At 43.1% G+C, this 23,502-nt stretch overlaps 1 protein-coding gene across 1 annotated transcript in view; it reads left to right on the top strand.

Annotated features, from left to right (window-relative positions):
• The first annotated feature begins 1,473 nt into the window (after nt 1–1,473).
• LOC124789397 (esterase FE4-like) overlaps nt 1,474–23,502 on the top strand; it is an 82,705-nt gene continuing 60,676 nt past the window's right edge. The window contains exons 1-2 of the mRNA XM_047256732.1: nt 1,474–1,760; nt 19,020–19,163. Of these exons, the coding sequence (XP_047112688.1) occupies nt 1,533–1,760; nt 19,020–19,163 (372 nt within the window). The 5' untranslated portion in view covers nt 1,474–1,532. The remainder of the gene's footprint in view (nt 1,761–19,019; nt 19,164–23,502) is intronic.

The raw sequence follows: 23,502 nt of genomic DNA, 5'->3' as shown, positions 1-23,502 counted from the left end.
GCGTTCTTCAAGAACAAGTAAAGGATGCAACTACAAAGGATACTCCTAACAAAATATTCGTGCGTCCCGTATTTTAATATTTCTCAAGCACATGGAACCCATACCAAATAGGACTAACTGGTTTATTCATTTTAACGTATACTCCATACCATGGTGCAACTTGGTATTTTTCACTTTAACAAATCTTTGCCAAAATAAGTCGTAGCACTAGTGCAGGTTTGAACCCCCAGGCCTTTAGATTACTGGTCCATTGTTTACTGGCTACTTTTGCTGTCGGACCGGCTGCTACTTTCGGTGACTACACTTATATTACCGGATCCGACAGCTAGTTCCTGTTAAACATATGCATGCAGCATTTAACTACAGGGGAAAATATTTCTTTTTACAAAACTCGAGTAGGTCGCAAGAATGAATGTAACAGGATCTCAGTTACGAAGTAAGAAAAGGCAGCAACTGCTTCAAAATTTACTATGTCACTCGAAGATACAGGCGACTCTCGATATTTCAAAGTTCAAGGGACCTCAGAAAAAGTTTGAACAATTGAGAGTTTTATTTATCAAAAGTTTGCCTTATTAAGGTGGAATTAAGAAAAAACAGGCTTCCTAGTCTATTTTTTCATGCCGAACAAATCTGACATAAACACTCACATTTCCTCACAAAACTTCTAAATAAGGATGTAATAGCTTTTTTTAGGTTAGTGAGGCGCCGATAATTAGAGACCGAGATTGATAACGAATGACTTAGCCTTGTCTTTAAACATTACAGCCCGCAACGTTCGACATGTATGGTATGTTTACCTTCTGCATTGATTATTTCAGTAAGTGTACTTCAAGACAACATGAACTCACCTTGCTAGGTCTGCAATCCGATCTTTCTGGTTCAAATGGCTCTGAGCACTATCGGACTTAACATCCGAGGTCATCAGTCTCCTAGAACTTAGAACTACTTAAACCTAAGTAAATCACACACATCCATGCCCGAGGCAGGATTCGAACCTGCGACCGTAGCGGTCGCGCGGTTCCAGACTGAACGATCTTTCTGCTTCGGCCTCAATAAAGAGCTTGTTTTTGCTTGAATGAAACACTTGCAGTTCTTTGAAGCCAGTTTTGCAACTGAGTTATGTATTGTAATATTATGTATTGTTGAGAAAACAAAGGAGTGTAGCAAAGAATTAAATGGCGAGGAAAGTAACTGCTAACTACGAATTATAATGTGCGTTTCTGGGCGGCATGTCACGACAGTCATTTTTATTTAACCCTTGTACAACGCACACATCCGATTTCTTCTATCTATCGAAGATTTTAAAACCATTTCAACTTATCGGGAAACTCGATTCATTGAGGTTCGAAGTAGCGAGTGTCGACTGTATAACAACCTGCTAGAATGCCTATAGCCGTGTAGACACGATACCCGACCGAAGAGCCATCTGTCGGTACCTTGCGTAGTCCAAGATCCAATGCCATCTCAAGGACGTAACGCAACATCGCCGGAGGCGTGAAAAGCTTGGCAGTTCTCGGCTGCCAGCGAAACTGATGATGGCTACAGCCACAGCGCGGCGTGCACCTAGGGTTGCAGTGACATCACTGCTATTCCTACAGCTGCTGCTGCTGAGGTCGTGTACCGGCGGCGGAGCGCCGGTGGTGCGGACACGTCAGGGTGCTGTCAGGGGGACCGCCAAGGTGTCGAGCAGCGGCCGCCACTTGCTGGCCTTCTACAACATTCCATTCGCCAAGCCGCCTGTGGGACCGTTGCGATTTAAGGTGAGTCCAAGTGCACTACAGGGACACGACACAAAACGACGCAGTGCATAACCAAAGAAGCGTCTTTCTCTAATTGGGGACAAACTGTAGAAAACGATCCCTGAGAGGATAAGGAGCAAAAGAGGCCATAGGGAGATATGACTGGAAATGCATTCCATGGGAGGTACATCCACTTACAGGTGTATAGAAGAGATCTTTGACAGTGTAGGTTTGAATGACAGAGCATACGTGAGAACACAAAAGGCTACAGGGCCATTTCTACCATTAGGCAAGAATGGGGCAGCAAAATTTTTAGGAGTGGCAAAGGGCGGAAAAATTAAATTCGAATCAAACAGGGAAAAAATTTAGTAAACGCGGAGAAAAAATGAACAAGAGGAAAACGTAAAACACCAAACTCAAACTGTTTTCTAAAGTGTAAGGAACATTTTCTTAATAAGTTTTTACTTACTTTGACGAAACTGGATGCTGAAAAAGATAATATTTATTCCTCATTCTAAAAACGTTTCAATTAAAACAGAACTAAATAACCCCATGATTATCCAGATGGCCTAGTTTGATGCTTTGGCATGTCTCCCATCAGTATAGCAAAATTTCTACACTCAAGGAAAAATTGATTTGCACCAGAAAATAGTTGCACACATTCATTAGTCAATTTTCTGGCAGTTAAATAAAATAAGTAATTGATGCCATATTTGGTTGGACTGGTATATTCAGATGAGTTCTAATTTAAGATGTTCAGCACGTTCTTCCAATGTCAGTTATTTTGGGAAATAACAAAAATGAGGTCAGAACATAGGAAACTAAGGACATTTGCTGTCCTCAATCAGTTTTAAAAGAATTGAGGACAATGAACGAAAATTGAGGACTGCCCCTAGAAAATAAGAATATATGGTCACTTTACTTTAATGATTAAAACTATAAAAGGATATTTGCACTGTCATAACGTTGGCTGTGGGAGGTGGTCGAAGGGAGGGGGGGATATCGGGGAAACCGATAGTAGTAAAAAAGATGGGGTGTCACTTCTCAGTTCTCACCTAGGGCGAAAAAATTCTTAGCAACGGTCCTGCCAGGCAAGTGGGAATTTTCTGCCTGTACTAGTGTTTTACTACCGTACTCAGGTTGGCAGTAGTATTTTCCACAACAAACTGTCACTACTGTATGGGAACTGTAACTTGGCATGTGGGCCCACTAGCCCTGAATCGGAAACTATCAGCAGCAGTCGGGAGATTTCGTGGCGTGACGTGGCGATTTGTACATGTCGCCAACTGTGCGGCATGGACTGCATATGTCGTCTGCTTTGTTGCCTGCTACGACGGTCGCTTAGCTGTGCTGTTGCTATCAGTGTGTAGTAGCTGTGTTTTCACTGTTTCGAAAGTAAGTGATGATCCAGTTGCTGGCCCATCGTGGGAGTTACCGTTGGCTCCAGTTCAGAAAAAGAATCCGGTTATAAGGAGCACTTGTCGTAAAATGATGATGCATGTAGTCAAGTGCTGCGATGATGAAAGAAACCAATAATCACTATTAATGTCTATTTAATAAGTCAGTACAAACAGTGATTACAATTTTGATAGGACGACGTATTTAACTGACGATTAACTGTGTCCTACATATAGCTGCTTTTGTGGAAGTTTAAGAAACACGTTTGTGTTGCCTACACTGTGTGCTTGCAGTACTTGGAGGCGGAGCTTGTTCCCCTCCTCACCCCACCTCTCTCAGGCCTTATTACCTATGGATTTACTTCCTTTATAACCACGTAATATAGACACTATGCATACCATCTTGAGTGTGGAGCTAAGATCACTAATGTAGACAGTTTTCCTATGTGCATATGTGTTCTCAAGTGATCTATCAAGGACTGAAACTTACAGTGTCAAAGATGTTTTACCTGTGCCTTCAAGTGGTTGTACCTCCCTTGGGAAGCAGTTCCGACAATATATCCATATGATGTTTTTTGCGCCTTATCTTCTCAGGGACTGGTTTCTGGAGTTTGTCCCCATGTAGCAAAATCAACTCTTGTACAGTAAATTTCAGAATTATCTTTTAAATATTAGGGTGCATGTTCCTTATGCCAAAAAAGTCCAGTAGATATGCATGTCTTAAGAGATATCAGCACTTGTTCATCCTCAGTGCTGTGAAACAATATCTTCTACTGTAATCACTTTGTTTTCCATGTTTTCCATATTTTTGTAGGAGGTAGGATGGGCCAATACAAAAAAAGTCCAGTAAACATGGGCTCTAAAGTGCTTACCTTAAGAGCTGTGAGCACTTGTTCATCTTCACAAGTGTGTAACACATCTCTTCTACTGAACGAGTGTGAGTCAACAGCCACTGTTTACTGCACTGGTTTGCACCGACTACAAGCTCCGCAGAAGCCTGAGTATGGGCAGCAGAGTGCGATCTCATTGACTACCCCTTCCAAAAGACCTGGGCCTCCTGGTCCAGTGTACCTAACAGCCTTCATCTGCCCCTGATGTGCTGGGGATTGCAGAATGTTTGTCACTATGATACATCATGCAGTTAAGAATGTGGGCAGATGCCTGGCACCTGTCCTCCACTTTCAGACATATTTCTTAGACTACACAATTTGTACTCGTAATCTCATTCACCTCTCCCCATGAACCATGGACCTTGCTGTTGGTGGGGAGACTTGCGTGCCTCAGCGATACAGATGGCCATACCGTAGGTGCAACCACAATGGAGGGGTATCTGTTGAGAGGCCAGACAAACGTGTGGTTCCTGAAGAGGGGCAGCAGCCTTTTCAGTAGTTGCAGGGGCAACAGTCTGGATGATTGATTGCTTTGGCCTTGTAACACTAACCAAAATGACCTTGTTGTGCTGGTACTGCGAACGACTGAAAGCAAGGGGAAACTACAGCCGTAATTTTTCCCGAGGGCATGCAGCTTTACTGTATGGTTAAATGATGATGGTGTTCTCTTGGGTAAAACATTCCAGAGGTAAAATAGTCCCCCATTCGGATCTCCGGGCGGGGACTACTCAAGAGGACGTCGTTAGTCAGGAGGAAAAAAACTTGCATTGTACAGATCGGAGCGTGGAATGTCAGACCCCTTAATCGGGCATGAGAAGTTAGAAAAGTTACATATAGAGGGAATTAGTGAAGTTCAGTGGCAGGAGGAACAAGACTTTTGGTCAGGTGAATACAGGGTTATAAATACAAAATCAAATAGGGGTAATGCAGGAGTTGGTTTAATAATGAATAAAAAAGTAGGAGTGCGGGTAAGCTACTACAAACAGCATAGTGAACGCATTATTGTGGCCAAGATAGACACGAAGCCCACACCTACTACAGTAGTACAAGTATAAATGCCAACTAGCTCTGCAGATGGCGAAGAAATTGAAGAAATTTATGATGAGGTAAAAGAAATTATTCAGATAGTGAAGGGAGACGAAAATTTAATAGTCATGAGTGACTGGAATTCGGTAGTAGGAAACGGAAAAGAAGGAAACATAGTAGGTGAATATGGATTGGGGGCTAAGAAATGAAAGAGGAAGCCACCTGGTAGCATTTTGCACAGAGCATAACTTAATCATAGCTAACGCCTGGTTCAAGAATAAAAAAAGAAGGTTGTATACATGGAAGAATCCTGGAGATACTAGAAGGTATCAGATAGATTATGTAATGGTAAGTCAGAGATTTAGGAACCAGGTTTTAAATTGTAAGACATTTCCAGGGGCAGATGTAGACACTGGCAACAATCTATTGGTTATGAACTGTAGATTAAAACTGAAGAAACTACAAAAAGGTGGGAATTTAAGGAGATGGGACCTGGATAAACTGAAAGAACCAGAGGTTGCACAGAGTTTCAGGGAGAGCATAAGGGAACAATTGACAGGAATGGGGGAAAGAAATACAGTAGAAGAAGAATGGATAGCTCTGAGGGATGAAGTAGTGAAGGCAGCAGAGGATGAAGTAGGTAAAAAGACGAGTGCTAGTAGAAATCCTTGGGTAACAGAAGAAATATTGAATTTAACTGATGAAAGGAGAAAATATAAAAATGCAGTAAATGAAGCAGGCAAAAAGGAATACAAACGTCTCAAAAATGAGATCGACGGGAAGTGCAAAATGGCTAAGCAGGGATGGCTTGAGGACAAGTGTAAGGATGAAGAGGCTTATCTCACTAGGGGTAAGATAGATACTGCCAACAGGAAAGTTAAAGAGACCTTTGGAGAAAAGAGAACCACTAGTATGAATATCAAGAGCTCAGATAGAAACCCAGTTCTAAGCAAAGAAGGGAAAGCAGAAAGGTGGAAGGAGTATATAAGTATATAGAGGGTCTATACAGGGGCGATGTTCTTGAGGACAATATTATGGAAATGGAAGAGCATGTAGATGAAGGTCCCTTTAACTTTCCTGTTGGCAGTATCTATCTTACCCCTAGTGAGATAAGCCTCTTCATCCTTACACTTGTCCTCAAGCCATCCCTGCTTAGCCATTTTGCACTTCCCGTCGATCTCATTTTTGAGACGTTTGTATTCCTTTTTGCCTGCTTCATTTACTGCGTGAAGAGTTTGACAGAACACTGAAAGACCTAAGTCGAAACAAGGCCCCGGGAGTAGACAACATTCCATTAGAACTACTGACAGCGTTGGGAGAACCAGTCCTGACAAAACTCTACCATCTGGTGAGCAAGATGTATGAGACAGGCGCAATTCCCTCAGACTTCAAGAAGAATATAATAATTCCAATCCCAAAGAAAGCAGTTGTTGACAGATGTGAAAATTACCGAAGTATCAGTTTAATAAGTCACAGCTGCAAAATACTAATGCGAATTCTTTACAGACGAATGGAAAAACTGGTAGAAGTCGACCTCGGGGAAGATCAGTTTGGATTCCGTAGAAATATTGGAACACGTGAGACAATACTGACCTTACGACTTATCTTAGAAAAAGATTAAGGAAAGGCAAACCTACGTTTCTAGCATTTGTAGACTTAGAGAAAGCTTTTGACAATGTTGTCTGGAATACTCTCTTTCAAATTCTAAAGGTGGCAGGGGTAAAATACAGGGAACGAAAGGCTATTTACTATTTGTATAGAAAGCAGATGGCAGTTATAAGAGTCGAGGGACATTAAAGGAAAGCAGTGGTTGGGAAGGGAGTGAGACAGGGTTGTAACCTATCCCCAATGCTATTCAATCTGTATATTGAGCAAGCAGTAAAGGAAACAAAAGATACTACAACAATTCTGCGCAACAGATAGCACAAGTGATTAACGTAAAATGTTTCAGACTCTTCTATGGAGGTCTATCGTGCGTAACTCAAACGTTTCTTGTTATTTTCCTTAATTATCTGTTATACTACCACAACACTCTCAAATGTATGAGGTTCATATCTACTATGCACCAATAAGGAGTGATAAACTCTGCAGTATGCAAGCATCTAGAGAGATCGTGTGTAGTTGGGCGGGTGATATGAGTCAGATTGGTACGGAACAGTTTTTGCAGAACGGCAGATACAGTATTGGTACGAGAAAACCGATCTGTGTATCACTTGCACCGATCAGTGCAAGTTTGAAACTATGTTACATTCTTTTCGAAAACAAAATATCGAAGTGCATTGATAACGTGGAACTCCTTCACGAGACGTCGACTGCAGTGGGTGTAGTGCCCTCTTACTTTTAGTCACTTTCAAATTGAATCATAGATAGTGTTGCGGGGAGGATTGGTTAAAGACAGAGGAAGAGTTACGAGAAACATAGAGAGAGGCAATGTAGAGTTTTGCTCAGGCTCCTTAGCCTATAGCTTCAATGAAAGGGTAGCTCGTTTCGAAACAGAGATCTGAGCGCTAGAGCTTTGAATCTCCGACTTTATCCCACGAATGTGAGAATACTTAGTGACGCCATCCACATAGGGGGAGATGGCAAATCGTAATAAAATCTTACCGAATTTATAAACTGTTTCGGCTAAGGAACGTAATTTTTGCACCTCCTCTCTGCTGATGGCTGCTTCCTACACTGAGAAACAGTGTTTGTGTTTTTCCATGTAAGTCATAGAACAGGGTTCGTGACATGTGCACTGGTGAGATTGATTGGTGCATACTATCCGTGCTCTATGCGAAGTCCAGCAGAATACTCTTTTGTTCCACATGTAGTTATGCACTGTAAGTCATAAAAATGAAAGACGCAGGGCCTAAGACCTGGAGGCCAGGATGACTACCACCTAGAGCACAGAAATAGCGATTGTATACCTGGGAGCAATATGGACCAGCAATATGAGGAATCAATGCTCAGGGTCTCTTCGGAAAACGGAAAACCGAGACATCAGCTACCCTGCCACTGTGGACGATGAGATTAAATGTAAAGATTGTCACCTTTGGACAGCTGCTTGGAAACGCTTCACAATGCCGCAAACTGTTCTAATTTTCAGATGTTGCGATGTCCACCACATTTTTGTCAATAGGAAACATCGCCTCTGTCTTTTACTTCAACCATCCTGTGTGCTGTGGGAGCAGAACAGTTTACAACATGCGATATTTAGCTTTCTATGAGAGGCAATTGATCGAAATGTGTTAATATTGGTGTAACATCTGACACAGACCTTGAAGTCATGATGGAAAAATAAAAAGTATGGCATTGTACAAACCGTTGTCATACACAGCTTGGGTGTGTTATGGTAGAAAAACGATGTATCAAATTGCTTATAAAGAACAACATAGGAACCCTCTCTCGTGATCGACGGTATGTGAAATATGGTCCTCCTACAGTATAGGTGATGAAACTTTACGCTGGTCAGTGCAATTACTTTGATCGCTGGCCACCTGCTTCAGTGGATCAATACCTGCATAATTAATAGGATCGCCATATATGCTCGATGTCAGAGTGCAGACAGTATTTGCTTTCGATATATCTGAAGGGAGGGGCACAGTAATATCTTATAGAGTTCTCTGCCAGGTGACGTTAGTGAAGTCTTTCATAGCTCATAGTTTTTCTCTGTTGGATGGTACGAAATAATGGGGAGAGGCAATGTTTGGACGACAGTCATAAATGCACCCTGAGAGAAGCAAATCTCCTTCAGACTGAAGTACCTGTATGTACTTAGTAAACACACCATATTGCAGTAGCTAGATCCTCGTCCTTCTTCCAGTACCCGTATGATGTGAAGGCTTCCTAATTTTCCCAATAAGAAACACTACTGTAACTGCTTGTACTGTCTTTGCTACTACCTCATGTTGCAGGAGAAAGCTTCGTTTGGCGCTGGCCTTGCACATTGCACACGGTTGGTGGAGCTACGACATGTTCCCATTTCCAGAGAACGGGCGTAACAGGTACTATCACATTAGCTCAGCTCACCCCTTTCTCTATGGGATGCAGAAGGTGGTAGGTATAGCGCTCCACAACTTCTGCTCAGTTCCGACTTAAATTGGACCGATCACATGGGCAAAGATGCAGGGAGGGCGGGGCAGAGACTATGGAACTGTTACAAGATGCAGAGAGACTGTTTAACAACATGCTGGGGTTTTGCTGTATGGGGTCCTTAGCAGATAGGTTCGAAAAAAGTCACTCATTTCGAGATATGGAAGTGCAACAATTATGATTCACCAGTGGCTGTAATCATAAAAGACATCTCCACAGAATCCAACACAAGTGTGTGGTTCAGTGGAAAGACTTGATTCCAAATTGCAGACAGAATTTTTACTAGTAAGCGTAACACTACAGATCTGAAAAGCCAGTGTGTTAGTCACAGGATTTTGTACATTTATTACGACTTCATTCTAACATTGCATTTTTAAGTGATTTCTCACATAGCACACCATCTGCTATGTGTGATCATTCTCAATCAACCATCAACCTCCATTGCCTATAACCCCATGGATACATTACAGAACCTCTGTTATACTGTCTACATGGTATCGAGATAGAGTGCATTACAAATAAAATATGTTGGCTTGGGAAATATCTAGCAGCAGCATGACGGAGTTGTAAATATCGGCATAATACCACGTTCCTTTGCCGAATCTCTTTCTACATTCGGTGAGAAGGGTGATTTTATTACGAGCTTACACCACTGGCGACACGCAGTCACACTTTCAGTCTGTTAGTACACTGTCTATATTCAATGTTATCGTATTTGTGTGGAAGACCACTTCATTCGGAAGCAATATCATACTTCAAGTTATAAAGCATGTACAGTTTTTAACATGGATATCATTAGCGATACTTGTGTGTGCATGTAGAACCAGCACCGCTTTTTATGCAGGGTGACAGTAACATAGTCGTTGTGATCGTGTTTTTAATAGCTGGTTGCTCTTCCTGAAACATATTGGTACCACTCGCAAGAAAAACATCCATTCCGGAATTTTCGCTCAAATTGTTTGGTGCCATCATCATTCAGTTATTGACGAAGTATTTATCTTAGTAGGGGCTGTGGTAGATTTTCTGGGATCAGCAGGCTTATAAAATATGTTTTAGGGTGTAAAGTTGCTGTGGTCTGAGTTCAGACAAGTGTAAAGAAAATGATTATGTTCAGACATAAGGGAGGTATGAATTTGGTGTGGAAAACTGCAATTTCAGCACATTGATAGTCACAAGGGGGATGGAAGAATTTACGTGGAAAGTTACGTCCAGTCATCAGAAGGATATGGATATTGATATTTCCAGAGCGAATTGACATTTCCGGCTTAAGGCTGTAGCGAGCAGCAGGTGCAAAGAAAAATGCTGGCTGGTTGGCTCTTGCTTGCAGCCATGGGGACAAGCGCCGGTGGTGGCCTTTGCAGTGATCTCTGTATAGCTGAATATTGAACTAACCAGTATGCTGGTAGAGTGGCGACAGAGGTGGATGTGTGTGTTGCACGAGAAGCTGCAGAATGACAAGTGTTTGCATGGGATGATTATTCCCTCCATGTAAATTGATTGGTTGACTGCTTGGTGGTAGTCTCTCTCTGATCTTTGGGCTTTCAGTACGGTGGGCATGTGGATGCTGGGGGATGGGTGTACAGCTGTCAGCACGGAAGGAATCAACTAGCGATACATGGCCTCTGGCTTGGGTGCTGTTTGTGGATATCAGGATATGAGTGTGCAGGATGTATGAGTGTTCCAGCAGTCTCCGACATCTAATTGTGACAGCTACTACTACAGAATGGAACGTGGTTTAAGCGCGTGGCGTTTACTGCTTCTTAGTACAGTCTAGTGGACTCTGTCTTAAAGTGTTATTTATTGTTGTTACTATACTATCATGTTGTAGACGCTTTCCCCCTCCCTCTTTGTCCTGGTGTAATGGGGGGAACAAACTTGGGGATTATACAGTGATTTAAAAATCCAATTGCAACGACAAATTCCCGATTGACCAACTTATTGTTTCCGATAGTGGTACTATGAGGACACACATTAAACCAGCATCTCCGCAGATTGTTTAAGGACATAGCGTGCAAGTGAGCTGAAATTTGAAATTCTCAGCTACCTCCAACGTAATGGACTTCCTACCAAACGACCTAACTGTGCCAGTATCTGCCAATACGAGGCAAGGGGAAAAACGATCCAGAAGGATGTGGGAACTGGACAGTTGCAGCATCAAATCCTACCAAATATACGAGTTCTGTTGTCCACCAACTGGAATCAAAGAAAAACTGCTCACACACAAAGGGCATCAATTTAACTAATTAATTAGTCCAGCAATATGACAGAGTGAGGGAACTCAAACAACAGGAGAGAGAGAGAGAGAGTGAGAGAGAGACAGCTTATGTTTCTGCTGCCCACTACAATAACAGGATATCTTTGGATGTAGGGTGCCGCAGTCATGTGTGGATGAAAAGACTTGTGGAGAATATACTAGAGTGAGAAGGTGTATCAAGCTTCTGAAACGATATTTCATAAGAACCGATTTTGACGCAAAATTCACTGATTTCAACGCAAAATTCACCGGCTTCGACACAAAATTCAATGATTTCTGTGAAAAGCTCACCAATTTCGACCCAGAATCCTAAGATTTCAACGTAAATTCACTGATTCAGGCAAATAATTAATTGATTTCGGTACAATAGGGTTGATCCTATTGTTTCAGTTCCTTGTCGCCACATCTGCGTCATACCCTGACGCAAACTAGGTGGATGGCTGTCGCTAACCATGCAATGTGTGGAAACGAAGATTACCATTAAATACTGTGAACAGCTAGAAGGGTAGTAGTGACCGAAGTATACGGCTGCAAGTAAATTGAGCTCACATCAGTACCAGTTGTAAGCGATCCGTGATCCCATGAACATAGATGCTAGTATCCGACGCCCAGATCGATAGTAGACAGGAGTCAATTGTCAAGCGCTGCAGGAGGCAGTGAGACGAGTGTCAAGTGCGGAGTAGTACTGGAGAGTGCCTAGCGAGAGGTAGTGCGGGAGAGACGGGCAAGAATGGTGGTCGAGTGAGTTGTAAACGGTAAAATTCACCGGAGTATGACGAGTGAGCACGTCCTCCTGATCGTCGTGGGGTTGACCCTCACTAATACCGATTCGCGAGTGATATGAAACACAAAGTGACAAGTGCCGAATTACGTGTTTCGCGTCAACCGCGTCAGCCAGCAACAACCATGGATTGCAGTGAGGATTGTTGTGAATGTTAACCATCATCATTGCGTGTGACGAAGTACTGAAAATCAGCAACCAATAAAAAGAAATAACCACAATTAGACGTGTAAGGCGAAGGTAGCAACTGCCTCAGAATTTGTGTGTTAGTAGGAAATATATATCAGTTTTGTACATCGCAACCTTTGTGGTCCTTAATAATAGACAAACTTTCAATCATTAGCTATTCCGTCTCAGAACAGCCGCACTAGGTTGAAATACCCCCGAAACCACAGCAGAAAACCCGATAGCCTTTCATCCATTAAGCACACGGTCATATAATCATAATAATTAACTGTTTGGCGGCTACGATAAATTACACAAAATCCAATAAAGGAATTTAATGGGGGGGGGGGGGTTTCACAGTGAACAAAACCATTGATATTTCTAATTCAGGTCCACGTCTAGAAACTGAGGTAATTCCCGTTCTTGATGATCGGTGTACAGTCGTCAATCAGAGGATACGAACTGCCGATTCAACTGCTGGGCAAAAAGCATCCAGTAAGATATATTTGCCACCGCGACCTCTGAAGTTGGTGTCCTGCAACGGAACTATCTCCTACGTAGATGCTATAGCCGCTCGCTCTGCACTGGTTTCCGTGCACTGGAATGCCGGTGTATTAAATGAACAATTTTTGCATTCCATTCCATATTGGCCGGGGAATGCAAACAAAGAGACACACAGCGAAGGAGTTACCTGAATGGGATGGAAATCGGTAGATGTGCAGACGAACAAATGATTACAATTTCAGAAAAACTGGATGATTGGTTCAACAGAAAGGGCTTCACAAGATGAGCAAGTCAGTAACGCCTTGGTCCATTTCTGGCCCTTATCCATTCAGTTATTTGACTTGGCATTGATTGATAGAGCTGTTGGGCGTTCTTCTGAAGAATATCTTGGCAAGTTCTGTCAAACTGGCGCGTTAGATCGTCAAAATCCCAATCTGCTTGGAAGACCCTGCCCATAATGCTCCTAACGTTCTCAATCGGGTAGAGATCCAGTAATCTTGCTGGCCAATGTAGGGTTTCACAAGCACGAAGACAAACAGCAGAAACTCTCGCTGTGTGTGGGCAGTCATTACCTTGCTGAAATGTAAGCCCAGGATGGCTTCCCATAAAAGGCGACAAAACTGGGCATAGAATATCGTAGCTGTACCCCTGTGCTGTAAGAGTGGTGGGGATGACAACCAGAGGGGTTCTGTTATGAAATGAAGTGATACGCCAGAACATCACCTCTGGTTGTCGGCCCGTATGGCGGGCGACAGTGAGATTGTTATCTCACCGTTGTCTGGGGCATCTCTAGACACTTCTTTGCTGGTCATCGGGGCTCTGTTCGAAACGGGACTCATCACTGAAGACAGTTCTATCCAGTCAATGAGATTCCAGACCGAAGAGGCTGCTGGAGACGTCTCGGACACCATTGGGATACCAACTTGACTATCGCCCACCGGAAGGCCTGACAACAAGGAGTGATGATCTGGGGGTGTCATTTCATTTCATAGCAGAACCCCAATGGTCGTTTTCTGCTGCACCCTTAAAGCACGGCGGTACGTCGGCGGTATTCTATACCCCGTTTTGTTGTCCTTCTAGACAAGCCATCCTGGACTTGCATTTCGGCAAGATAATGTCTGCCCGCACTGGACAGGAGTTCATACTGCTTGTATTCGTGCTTGGGAAACACTGGCCAGCGGGGTCTCCGGATCTCTCCACAGTTCATCTCTGTACACTTCCCTTCCTATAATATTGCCATCAAGTTTATTTTCCTTGTAGGCCCTCTATATAATCCTTTCTCTTAATGGCTTAGGATTGGTTTTCCATCTCAGCTCTTATTATTCGTACAGCAGCTTTTCTTTCCCCCAAAGACCACTTTAATTTTTCTGTATTCAGCATCTATCTTTCTCGTAGTGAAATATGCTTCTACACTACTGGCCATTAAAATTGTTACACCACGAAGATGACGTGCTACAGACTCGAAATTTAACCTACAGGAAGAAGATGCTGTGATATGCAAATGATTAGCTTTTCAGAGCATTCACACAAGGTCGCCCGTGGCGACACCTACAACGTGCTGACATGAGGAAAGTTTCCAACCAATTTCTCATACACATACAGCAGTTGACCGCCGTTGCCTGGTGAAACGTCGTTGTGATGCCTCGTGTAAGGAGGAGAAATACGTACCATCACGTTTACGACTTTGATAAAGGTCGGATTGTAGCCTATCGCGATTGCGGTTTATCGTATCGCGACATTGCTGCTCACGTTGGTCGAAATCCAATGACTGTTAGCAGAATATGGTATCGGTGGGTTCAGGAGGGTAATACGGAACGCCGTGCTGGATCCCAACGGCCTCGCGTCACTAGCAGTTGAGATGACAGGCATCTTATCCGCATGGCTGTAACGGATAGTGCAGCCACGTCTTGATCCTTGAGTCAACAGATGGGGACGTTTGCAAGACAAAACCATCTGCACGAACAGCTCGACGACTTTTGCAGCAGCATGGACTATCAGCTCGGAGACCATGGCTGCGGTTACCCTTGACGCTGCATCACAGACAGGAGCGCCTGCATTGGTGTACTCAACGACGAACCTGGGTGCACGAATGGCAAAACGTCATTTTTTCGGATGAATCCAGGTTCTGTTTACAGCATCATGATGGTCGCATCCGTGTTTGGCGACATCGCGGTTAATGCACATTGGAAGCGTGTATTCGCCATCCAAGCTCTGTTTGACTCAATGCCCAATCGTATCAAGGCCGTTATTACGGCCAGAGGTGGTTGTTCTGGGTACTGATTTCTCAGAATCTATGCACCCAAATTGCGTGAAAATGTAATCACATGTCAGTTCAAGTATAATATATTTGTCCAATGAATACCCGTTTATCATCTGCATTTCTTCTTGGTGTAGCAATTTTAATGGCCAGTAGCGTAAATTCTTACCATCATGCTCTAACCATTCCTGCTTAGGCATTTTGAGCTTCCTGTAAATTTCATTCTTTAAACGTTTGTATTCCCTTTCGCGTCCTTCATGTACTGCATTTTTATATTTTCCCCGTTCATCAATTAAATTCAGTATCTCTTGTGTTATCCAAGAATTTCTACTAGGCCTTATTTTTTTCCCTATTTGATCTTCACTATTCCATCTCTCAAAGCTATCTATTCGTCTTCTGCTGTTTTCTTTTCCCCTGTTCTAGTCAACTGTTGCCTAGTGCTCTCTCTGAAAATTGGTTCAGTCAGTTATCAAGGTCCCATCTCCTTCATTTCCTACCCTTTTTTCCAATTTCTTCAGTTTTAGTATACAGCTCATAACCAATAAATCGAAGTCGGGGCTCACATCTGCACCCGGAAATGTCTTATAATTAAAGTCTGGTTCGTAAATCTGTGTCTTACCGTTGTATAATCAATCTTAAACCTTCCAATTTCTCCAGGCTCTTTCCACATAAACAACCTTCTTCCATGATTCTAAAACCAAGTGTTAGCAATGATTAAATTACGCGCTGTGCAAAAATCTACCAGCTGGCTTCCTCTTTCATTCCTTTCCCCGAGTCCATGTTCACCTACTATGTTTCCTTCTCCCACTATCGAATTCCAGTCCTCTATCACAATGAAACTTTCGTATTCTTTAACTACATGAGTAATTGCTTTTGTCTCGTCATACGTTTCTTCAATCGTTTCATTATTTCTGGAATTAGTTGGCATATAAACGTATACTACTGTGGTAGGTGAGGGCTTCACGTCTATCTTGGCTACGATAATGCGCTTACTACCCTGCTCATAGTAGCTTACCCACATTCCTGTTTTCTTATTCATTATTAAAATTACCCCTGCATTATCCCTATTTGATTTTGTGTTTATAACTCGGTTTGCGGCTGTCCAGAAGTCCTGTTCCTCCTGCCACCAGACTTAATTCCCACTATACCTAACTTCAGCCTACCCATTTTCCTTTCTAAATTTCCTAACCTCTGTCCAATTAAGGGATCTATCATTGAACGCTCCGACCCGTAGAACGCCTGTTTTGTTCCTCGTGATGACGACATGCTTCAGAGTAATCTCCGCTCGGAGATCCGAATGGGGACTATTTTCCGTCCAGAATATTTTACCCAAGAGGACGCCATCATCATCGAACCATACAATAGAACTGCATGCCTTCGGGAAAAATTACAGCTGTAGTTTCCCATTGTTTTCAGCCGTTCGCAGTACCTGAATAGCAAGGCGATGGGTGATGTTACAAGGCGAGATCAGTCAGTTATCTAGAGTATTGCCCCTGCAGCTACTAAAAGGCTGTTGCTGCTCTTCAGGAGCCACCATAGTGTGCTCAAAATTTGCTTATTGTCGAATCAGTTTTCAGCTACCGTGTACTACACTCCTGGAAATGGAAAAAAGAACACATTGACACCGGTGTGTCAGACCCACCATACTTGCTCCGGACACTGCGAGAGGGCTGTACAAGCAATGATCACACGCACGGCACAGCGGACACACCAGGAACAGCGGTGTTGGCCGTCGAATGGCGCTAGCTGCGCAGCATTTGTGCACCGCCGCCGTCAGTGTCAGCCAGTTTGCCGTGGCATACGGAGCTCCATCGCAGTCTTTAACACTGGTAGCATGCCGCGACAGCGTGGACGTGAACCGTATGTGCAGTTGACGGACTTTGAGCGAGGGCGTATAGTGGGCATGCGGGAGGCCGGGTGGACGTACCGCCGAATTGCTCAACACGTGGGGCGTGAGGTCTCCACAGTACATCGATGTTGTCGCCAGTGGTCGGCGGAAGGTGCACGTGCCCGTCGACCTGGGACCGGACCGCAGCGACGCACGGATGCACGCCAAGACCGTAGGATCCTACACAGTGCCGTAGGGGACCGCACCGCCACTTCCCAGCAAATTAGGGACACTGTTGCTCCTGGGGTATCGGCGAGGACCATTCGCAACCGTCTCCATGAAGCTGGGCTACGGTCCCGCACACCGTTAGGCCGTCTTCCGCTCACGCCCCAACATCGTGCAGCCCGCCTCCAGTGGTGTCGCGACAGGCGTGAGTGGAGGGACGAATGGAGACGTGTCGTCTTCAGCGATGAGAATCGCTTCTGCCTTGGTGCCAATGATGGTCGTATGCGTGTTTGGCGCCGTGCAGGTGAGCGCCACAATCAGGACTGCATAGGACCGAGGCACACAGGGCACATGGTGTGGGGAGCGATCTCCTACACTGGCCGTACACCACTGGTGATCGTCGAGGGGACACTGAATAGTGCACGGTACATCCAAACCGTCATCGAACCCATCGTTCTACCATTCCTAGACTGGCAAGGGAACTTGCTGTTCCTACAGGACAATGCACGTCCGCATGTATCCCGTGCCACCCAACGTGCTCTAGAAGGTGTAAGTCAACTACCCTGGCCAGCAAGATCTCCGGATCTGTCCCCCATTGAGCATGTTTGGGACTGGATGAAGCGTCGTCTCACGCGGTCTGCACGTCCAGCACGAACGCTGGTCCAACTGAGGCGCCAGGTGAAAATGGCATGGCAAGCCGTTCCACAGGACTACAGCCAGCATCTCTACGATCGTCTCCATGGGAGAATAGCAGCCTGCATTGCTGTGAAAGGTGGATATACACTGTACTAGTGCCGACATTGTGCATGCTCTGTTGCCTGTGTCTATGTGCCTGTGGTTCTGTCAGTGTGATCATGTGATGTATCTGACCCCAGGAATGTGTCAATAAAGTTTCCCCTTCCTGGGACAATGAATTCACGGTGTTCTTATTTCAATTTCCAGGAGTGTATTTTCAACATAGGATTAAACAGCCAACCGGTTGCAGATAAACGGTAGGAACATTGGCCTAGATTTCGACATCAGAGTCTGATGTTGTTGCCAGCTGGACACACGTGGCAAAGGCTAGAGCGGTTTGTTTTACTTTTGACTTGAGCCTACGGATAGCTGCTCCAAATTCTGACTATTGCTTTTTAGCAATGTAATTTTAAGATTGAGCAACATTTAATTTTCATGAAGACACCCCTAGTAGATGTCGAAACCTAGGTCAGTGTACCTATCGTTTAATCCTATGCTGAAATTACTGTCGAATGTTTTGATGATTCCATGTGGTTCAAAGCGGATGATCTCTGACCCATATTTGTTTCGAAAATAGAAATGAAGTGTACCTTATCCTTTCACAGAAGTTACTAGCACACAGAAGCTTGTCGATATTGATAGTTCGCACGGTTTATGTGCTCCTTGTCAGCCGAGCTGCCCACATTTGCCAGGCAGTGACTCTTACCGTTCTGCTGCTTATAAACCTGTTTCTTGGAGCATGCGGTCACGTCTGCGGGAACAATATGCAAACTTAAAATAATATTTAAATCATAAGGAGAATCAAATACATAGACTATCAACCTTGAAATATTCTTTGTCCCAAGTAGTACGATTTTCGTAAGCTCCCCTTTCAACCAAGTGAAAAAGCAACAGTTGAATAGATAGCACGTCTTTGTCACGGCTTAAACAACTTCGTTGCGTGGAAGTGTGGTGCGGATCGAGGGAATACATATTAAAGAATGTAAACAGTGTAATTGCAATCAAAAGAACTGGTGGAGGTTCAGAGAAACGGATATGTGAAAAAGGTATTGTTTATAAAGGATTATTAGCTACCTAATTATTTGCAGATAGACACGAACGTCAGTGCGCACAGTATTGAATAAAGTAAGTCATTTTGTTACAGAGTCCTCAACCTCCAGATGGATGGGAGCACATCCGCGATGCAACAGCTCCTGGGGCTTGGTGTCCGCAGGTGTCCGTGTTGTCCCCATTAGAGCCTCCAACAGGGACCGAGGACTGTCTGTATCTCAACGTGTTCACGCCACAGGTATGTTGCTCCCTATATTGTACTCCGTATGGAGGGAAAACGTAACACTTAATCAGTGTCAATATGTATTACTGTTTTTCTGTAAGGTAGGTCTTCCGGTTCTATAATACGCCAGACTACATTTAAAAAAATCCTTCCGAAGTTGACAAATCGATCTGTAATATACAAAGATTAAAAAAGCCGTGTCATTAAATGCTATAGAATTGTTTTGTGCTACAGAAGGTAACAAAATTATTTATTTTACTAACACCAATTTTCTGTAAATGCTCGTCACTTACATTGTTCCGTTGCACGGCTTTCTATTAAGCTTTTTCTCATCTTCGGCTATGAGTATTACACAGACCGTATTGGCTACATGCACGCCAGCAATGTAACAGGGAACTGATCCACAGATATAGAGAATGGGGAAGCTTCTAACAACGCCTAAAGATTCGTTCAGTTACGTGTTGCTTCATATGTATTTCTAAAACGTTTGTTGACGTTCATTACAAAATATTTCGTTATTGTTTCCTCTTAAGTACGAACACTATTACACTCAAGAAGTTGTTCTCACGTGCAGTGAAAACTTAACTGCTTGAATGCTAACAGTGACACGCCTGTTATAATGTTATTTTGTACAAAATAGTACAAAATATGGTAGCAACACGTAACTCAGCAAGGGCTATCTGTTAATATCCTTTCGATTAAGGACCAGCTGGAAACCCAGGAACGACTGGAAATCAATAGTTAAACATGTTAGGAAGAATATTAATGAGTAACCTCATCTGGCAAAAGTGTGTGTTTATTGGCGTTTGAGAGGGAGCGGTAGTTTCAAAATTCGAACGGATTAGCGGTTGGATTGTTGCAAATGGTCCGTCTCATTGTTCCCGAAATATGTCAGATGAGTTTGATGTACGCGCTCGAGATAAGAGATTACTTCAATGCTCCAACGTTGCAGATCTCAGTGTTACTGAGTACGTAAGGGATGATTTAACGGAGATGAAAGTTCCTTGGAGGTATGAACTACATGCGGGGGTAGGTATGATCAAAATGGCTCACTAACGTAACCTATTATTGCTGTTGTTTTTCTGATTAATTTAAATATTCTATGCTATTTACTTACCGAGAAACTATGATTGTTGACTTGTGAGTGCTAACAACAACGCCATCGTGTGCTCTATACTTGCACTACAACAACTCAAACAATCTCTTATTTTGTGGAGGCGGTAGTACCACGTTTCGCAACCGTCATAATTACAAGGTGATGAGACTCTTTAATGAGAGGAACGCTCCAATCCTCTTGCTTACTAACAACGGGATTGTTCTTAATGACAGGCCGATAATGAATCTTTTTGCTGGAATGCGTCATGAGAGCTGGCAGGAAGCGTCAGTGCATTATTCAGTTGTCTCTGCACATATAAAATGTACTATCTGCATCCGTCTTGATTTATATAAAACCAGTATTTATTATTTGGGAATATTTGAGAGGTAATGCTTCAGTAACATGAGTTAAAGTCGCAGTGAGATATATCCGCTTTAATATTTTAGCACAAGGGTGAATGAAATTACTGGCTAGAAATAACAAAGGACCATTATGTGTTTGTTACTATAATTCGTTTGGGCCTACAGTGAAACACGTAGCTCATAAAACTGGCAATCTTACCCTTCTAGTCCAGTACCTCTCATCCCAAAGCAGGTTCGAATCCTGCCTCGGGCATGGATGTGTGTGATGTCCTTAGGTTAGTTAGGTTTAAGTAGTTCTAAGTTCTAGGGGACTGATGACCAAAGTAGTTAAGTCCCATAGTGCTCGGAGCCTCATCCCAAAGCTATCGGTATTCTTCCATTCCTGAGCCCATTTCACTCCAGTACCCAAACGTACATTTACTGTTGTTAGTTAGTAGAGAGAATCTAATATTCTGATAATAACTCTGTTCTCATCTCTGTTGTGAATGTCTGTGTAGTCAGTTTCTAGTTGCTCAAGGTCTTTCCTAAATAGTCTTCTCAACTTTTTTTTTGAGTCATCAGTCTTCTGACTGGTTTGATGTGGCCCGCCACGAATTCCTCTCCTGTGTCAGTCTCTTCATCCTAGAGTAGCACTTGCAACCTATGTTCTCAATTATTTGCTGGATGTATTCCAAACTCTGTTTTCCTCTACGGTTTTTGCCCTCTACAGCTCCCTCTAGTACCACAGAAGTCATTCCCTGATGTCTTAACAGTTGTCCTATCATGCTGTTCCTACTCTCTGTCAGTGTTTTCCACATAATCCTTTCCTTTCCGATTCTGCGCAGAACCTACTCATTCCTTACCTTGTCAGTCCATTTAATTTTCAAAATTCGTCTGTAACACCACATCTCCAATGGTTCGATTCTCTTCTGTTTCGGTTTTCCACAGTCCATGTTTCACTAGCATGCAATGCTGTGCTCCAAAAGTACGTTCTCAGAAATTTCTTCCTCAAATTAAGGCGTATGTTTGATACTAGCAAATTTCTCTTTGCCAGGAATGCCCTTTTGCGGTGCTAGTCTGCTTTTGATCTCCTCCTTGCTCCGCCCATCACTGATTATTTTGCTGCCTAGGTAGTCGAATTCCTTAGCTTCATCTACATCATGACCGTCAATCCTGACGTTAAGTTTCTCACTATTCTCATTTTAACTACTTCTCATTATTTTCGCCTTTTTTCGATTTACTATCAATCCATACTCTGTACTCATTAGACTGTTCATTCCATTCAGCAGATCATGTAATTCTTCTTCACTTTCACTGAGGATAGCAATGTCATCACCGAATCGTATCATTGATATTCTTTCGCCTAAAATTCTAATCCCACTCCTAAACCTTTCTTTTATTTCCATCATTGCTTCTTCAATGCACAGATTGAACGGTAGGGTGAAACACTACATCCCTGTCTCACACCATTTTTAATCCGAGCGCTTCGTTCTAGGTCATCCATTCTTATTATCCTCTCTTGGCTCTTGTATATTACCCGTCTCTCCCTATAGCTTGCCCCTATTTTCCTCAGAATCTCCAACATCTTGCACCATTTTACACTGTCGAACGCTTTTTCCATGTCGACAAATCCTATGAACGTCTTGATCTCTCTTTATTCTTGCTTCCATTATCAAACGTAATGTCAGAATTGCCTCTCTGGTGCCTTTACCTTTCCTAAAGCCAAACTGGTTATATTTAACGCAATTCCATTTTCTTTCCCATTCTTCTGTATATTATTCTTGTCAGCAACTTGGATGCATGAGCCGTTAAGCTAATTGTGTGATAATTTCGCACTTTTCAGCTCTTGCTGTCTTAGAAATTGTGTGGATGATACTTTTCCGAAAGTAGGATGGGATGTCGCCAGACTCACATTCTACACGCTAACTTGAATAGCCTTTTTGTTGCCACTCCCACCAATGATTTTAGAAATTCTGATGGAATGTTATCTCTTCCTTCTGCCTTATTTGATCTTAAGTTCTCCAAAGCTCTCTTCAATTTTGATTCTAATACTGGATCCCTTATCTCTTCTAAACCGATTCCTGTTTCTTCTTCTATTACAGCAGACAAATCTTCTCCCTCATAGATGCCTTCAATGCACTTTCCACCTATCTGCTCTGCCCTCTGCGTTAAACAGTGGAATTCCCGTTGCATTGTTAATGTTACCGCCCTCGCTTTTAATGTCACCGAAGTTTGTTATGACTTTCCTATAAGCTGAGTCAGTCCTTTCGACAATCATTTCTTTTTCGATTTCTTCCCATTTTTCATGCAGCCATTTTATCTTAGCTTCCCCGTGCTTTCTATTTCTTTTATTCATCAGTAACTTGTATTTCCGTAATCCTGAATTTCTCTGAACGTTTTTGTACTTCCTTCTTTCAGCAATCAACTGAAGTTTTTCTTCTGTTACCTATGGTTTCATCGCGGTTACCTTCTTTGCACCTATGTTTTTCTTTACGAGTTCTGTGACTGCCCTTATTAGAGATGTCCATTCCTCTTCAACTGTACTGTGTACTGAGCTATTCCTTAGGGCTGTCTCTATAGCCTTAGAGAACGTCAAGCGTATCTCGTCACCCTTAGTACTTCCGTATGCCACTTTCTGCGTATCGATTCTTCCCGACTAATCTCTTAAACTTCAACCTACTCTTCATCATTACTACATCGCGATCTGAGTCTATATCTGCTCGTGGGTACGCCTTACAATCCAGTATCCCATTTCGGAATCTCTGTCTCTCAATGATGTAACCTAACTGAAATCTTCCCGTGTCACCTGCCTTTTGCAAGTATACCTCATCCTCTTATGATTCTTGAACAGAGTATTCGCTATTATTAGCTGAAATTTATTACACAACTCAATTAGTCTTTCTCCTCTCTCGTTCCA

This window comes from Schistocerca piceifrons, chromosome 3 (assembly GCF_021461385.2).
Source record: "Schistocerca piceifrons isolate TAMUIC-IGC-003096 chromosome 3, iqSchPice1.1, whole genome shotgun sequence".
In the NCBI taxonomy this organism is placed as follows: Eukaryota; Metazoa; Arthropoda; class Insecta; order Orthoptera; family Acrididae; genus Schistocerca; species Schistocerca piceifrons.
The sequence above is the reverse complement of the archived record's forward strand: the minus strand, read 5'-3'. Positions and strand labels throughout refer to the sequence as shown.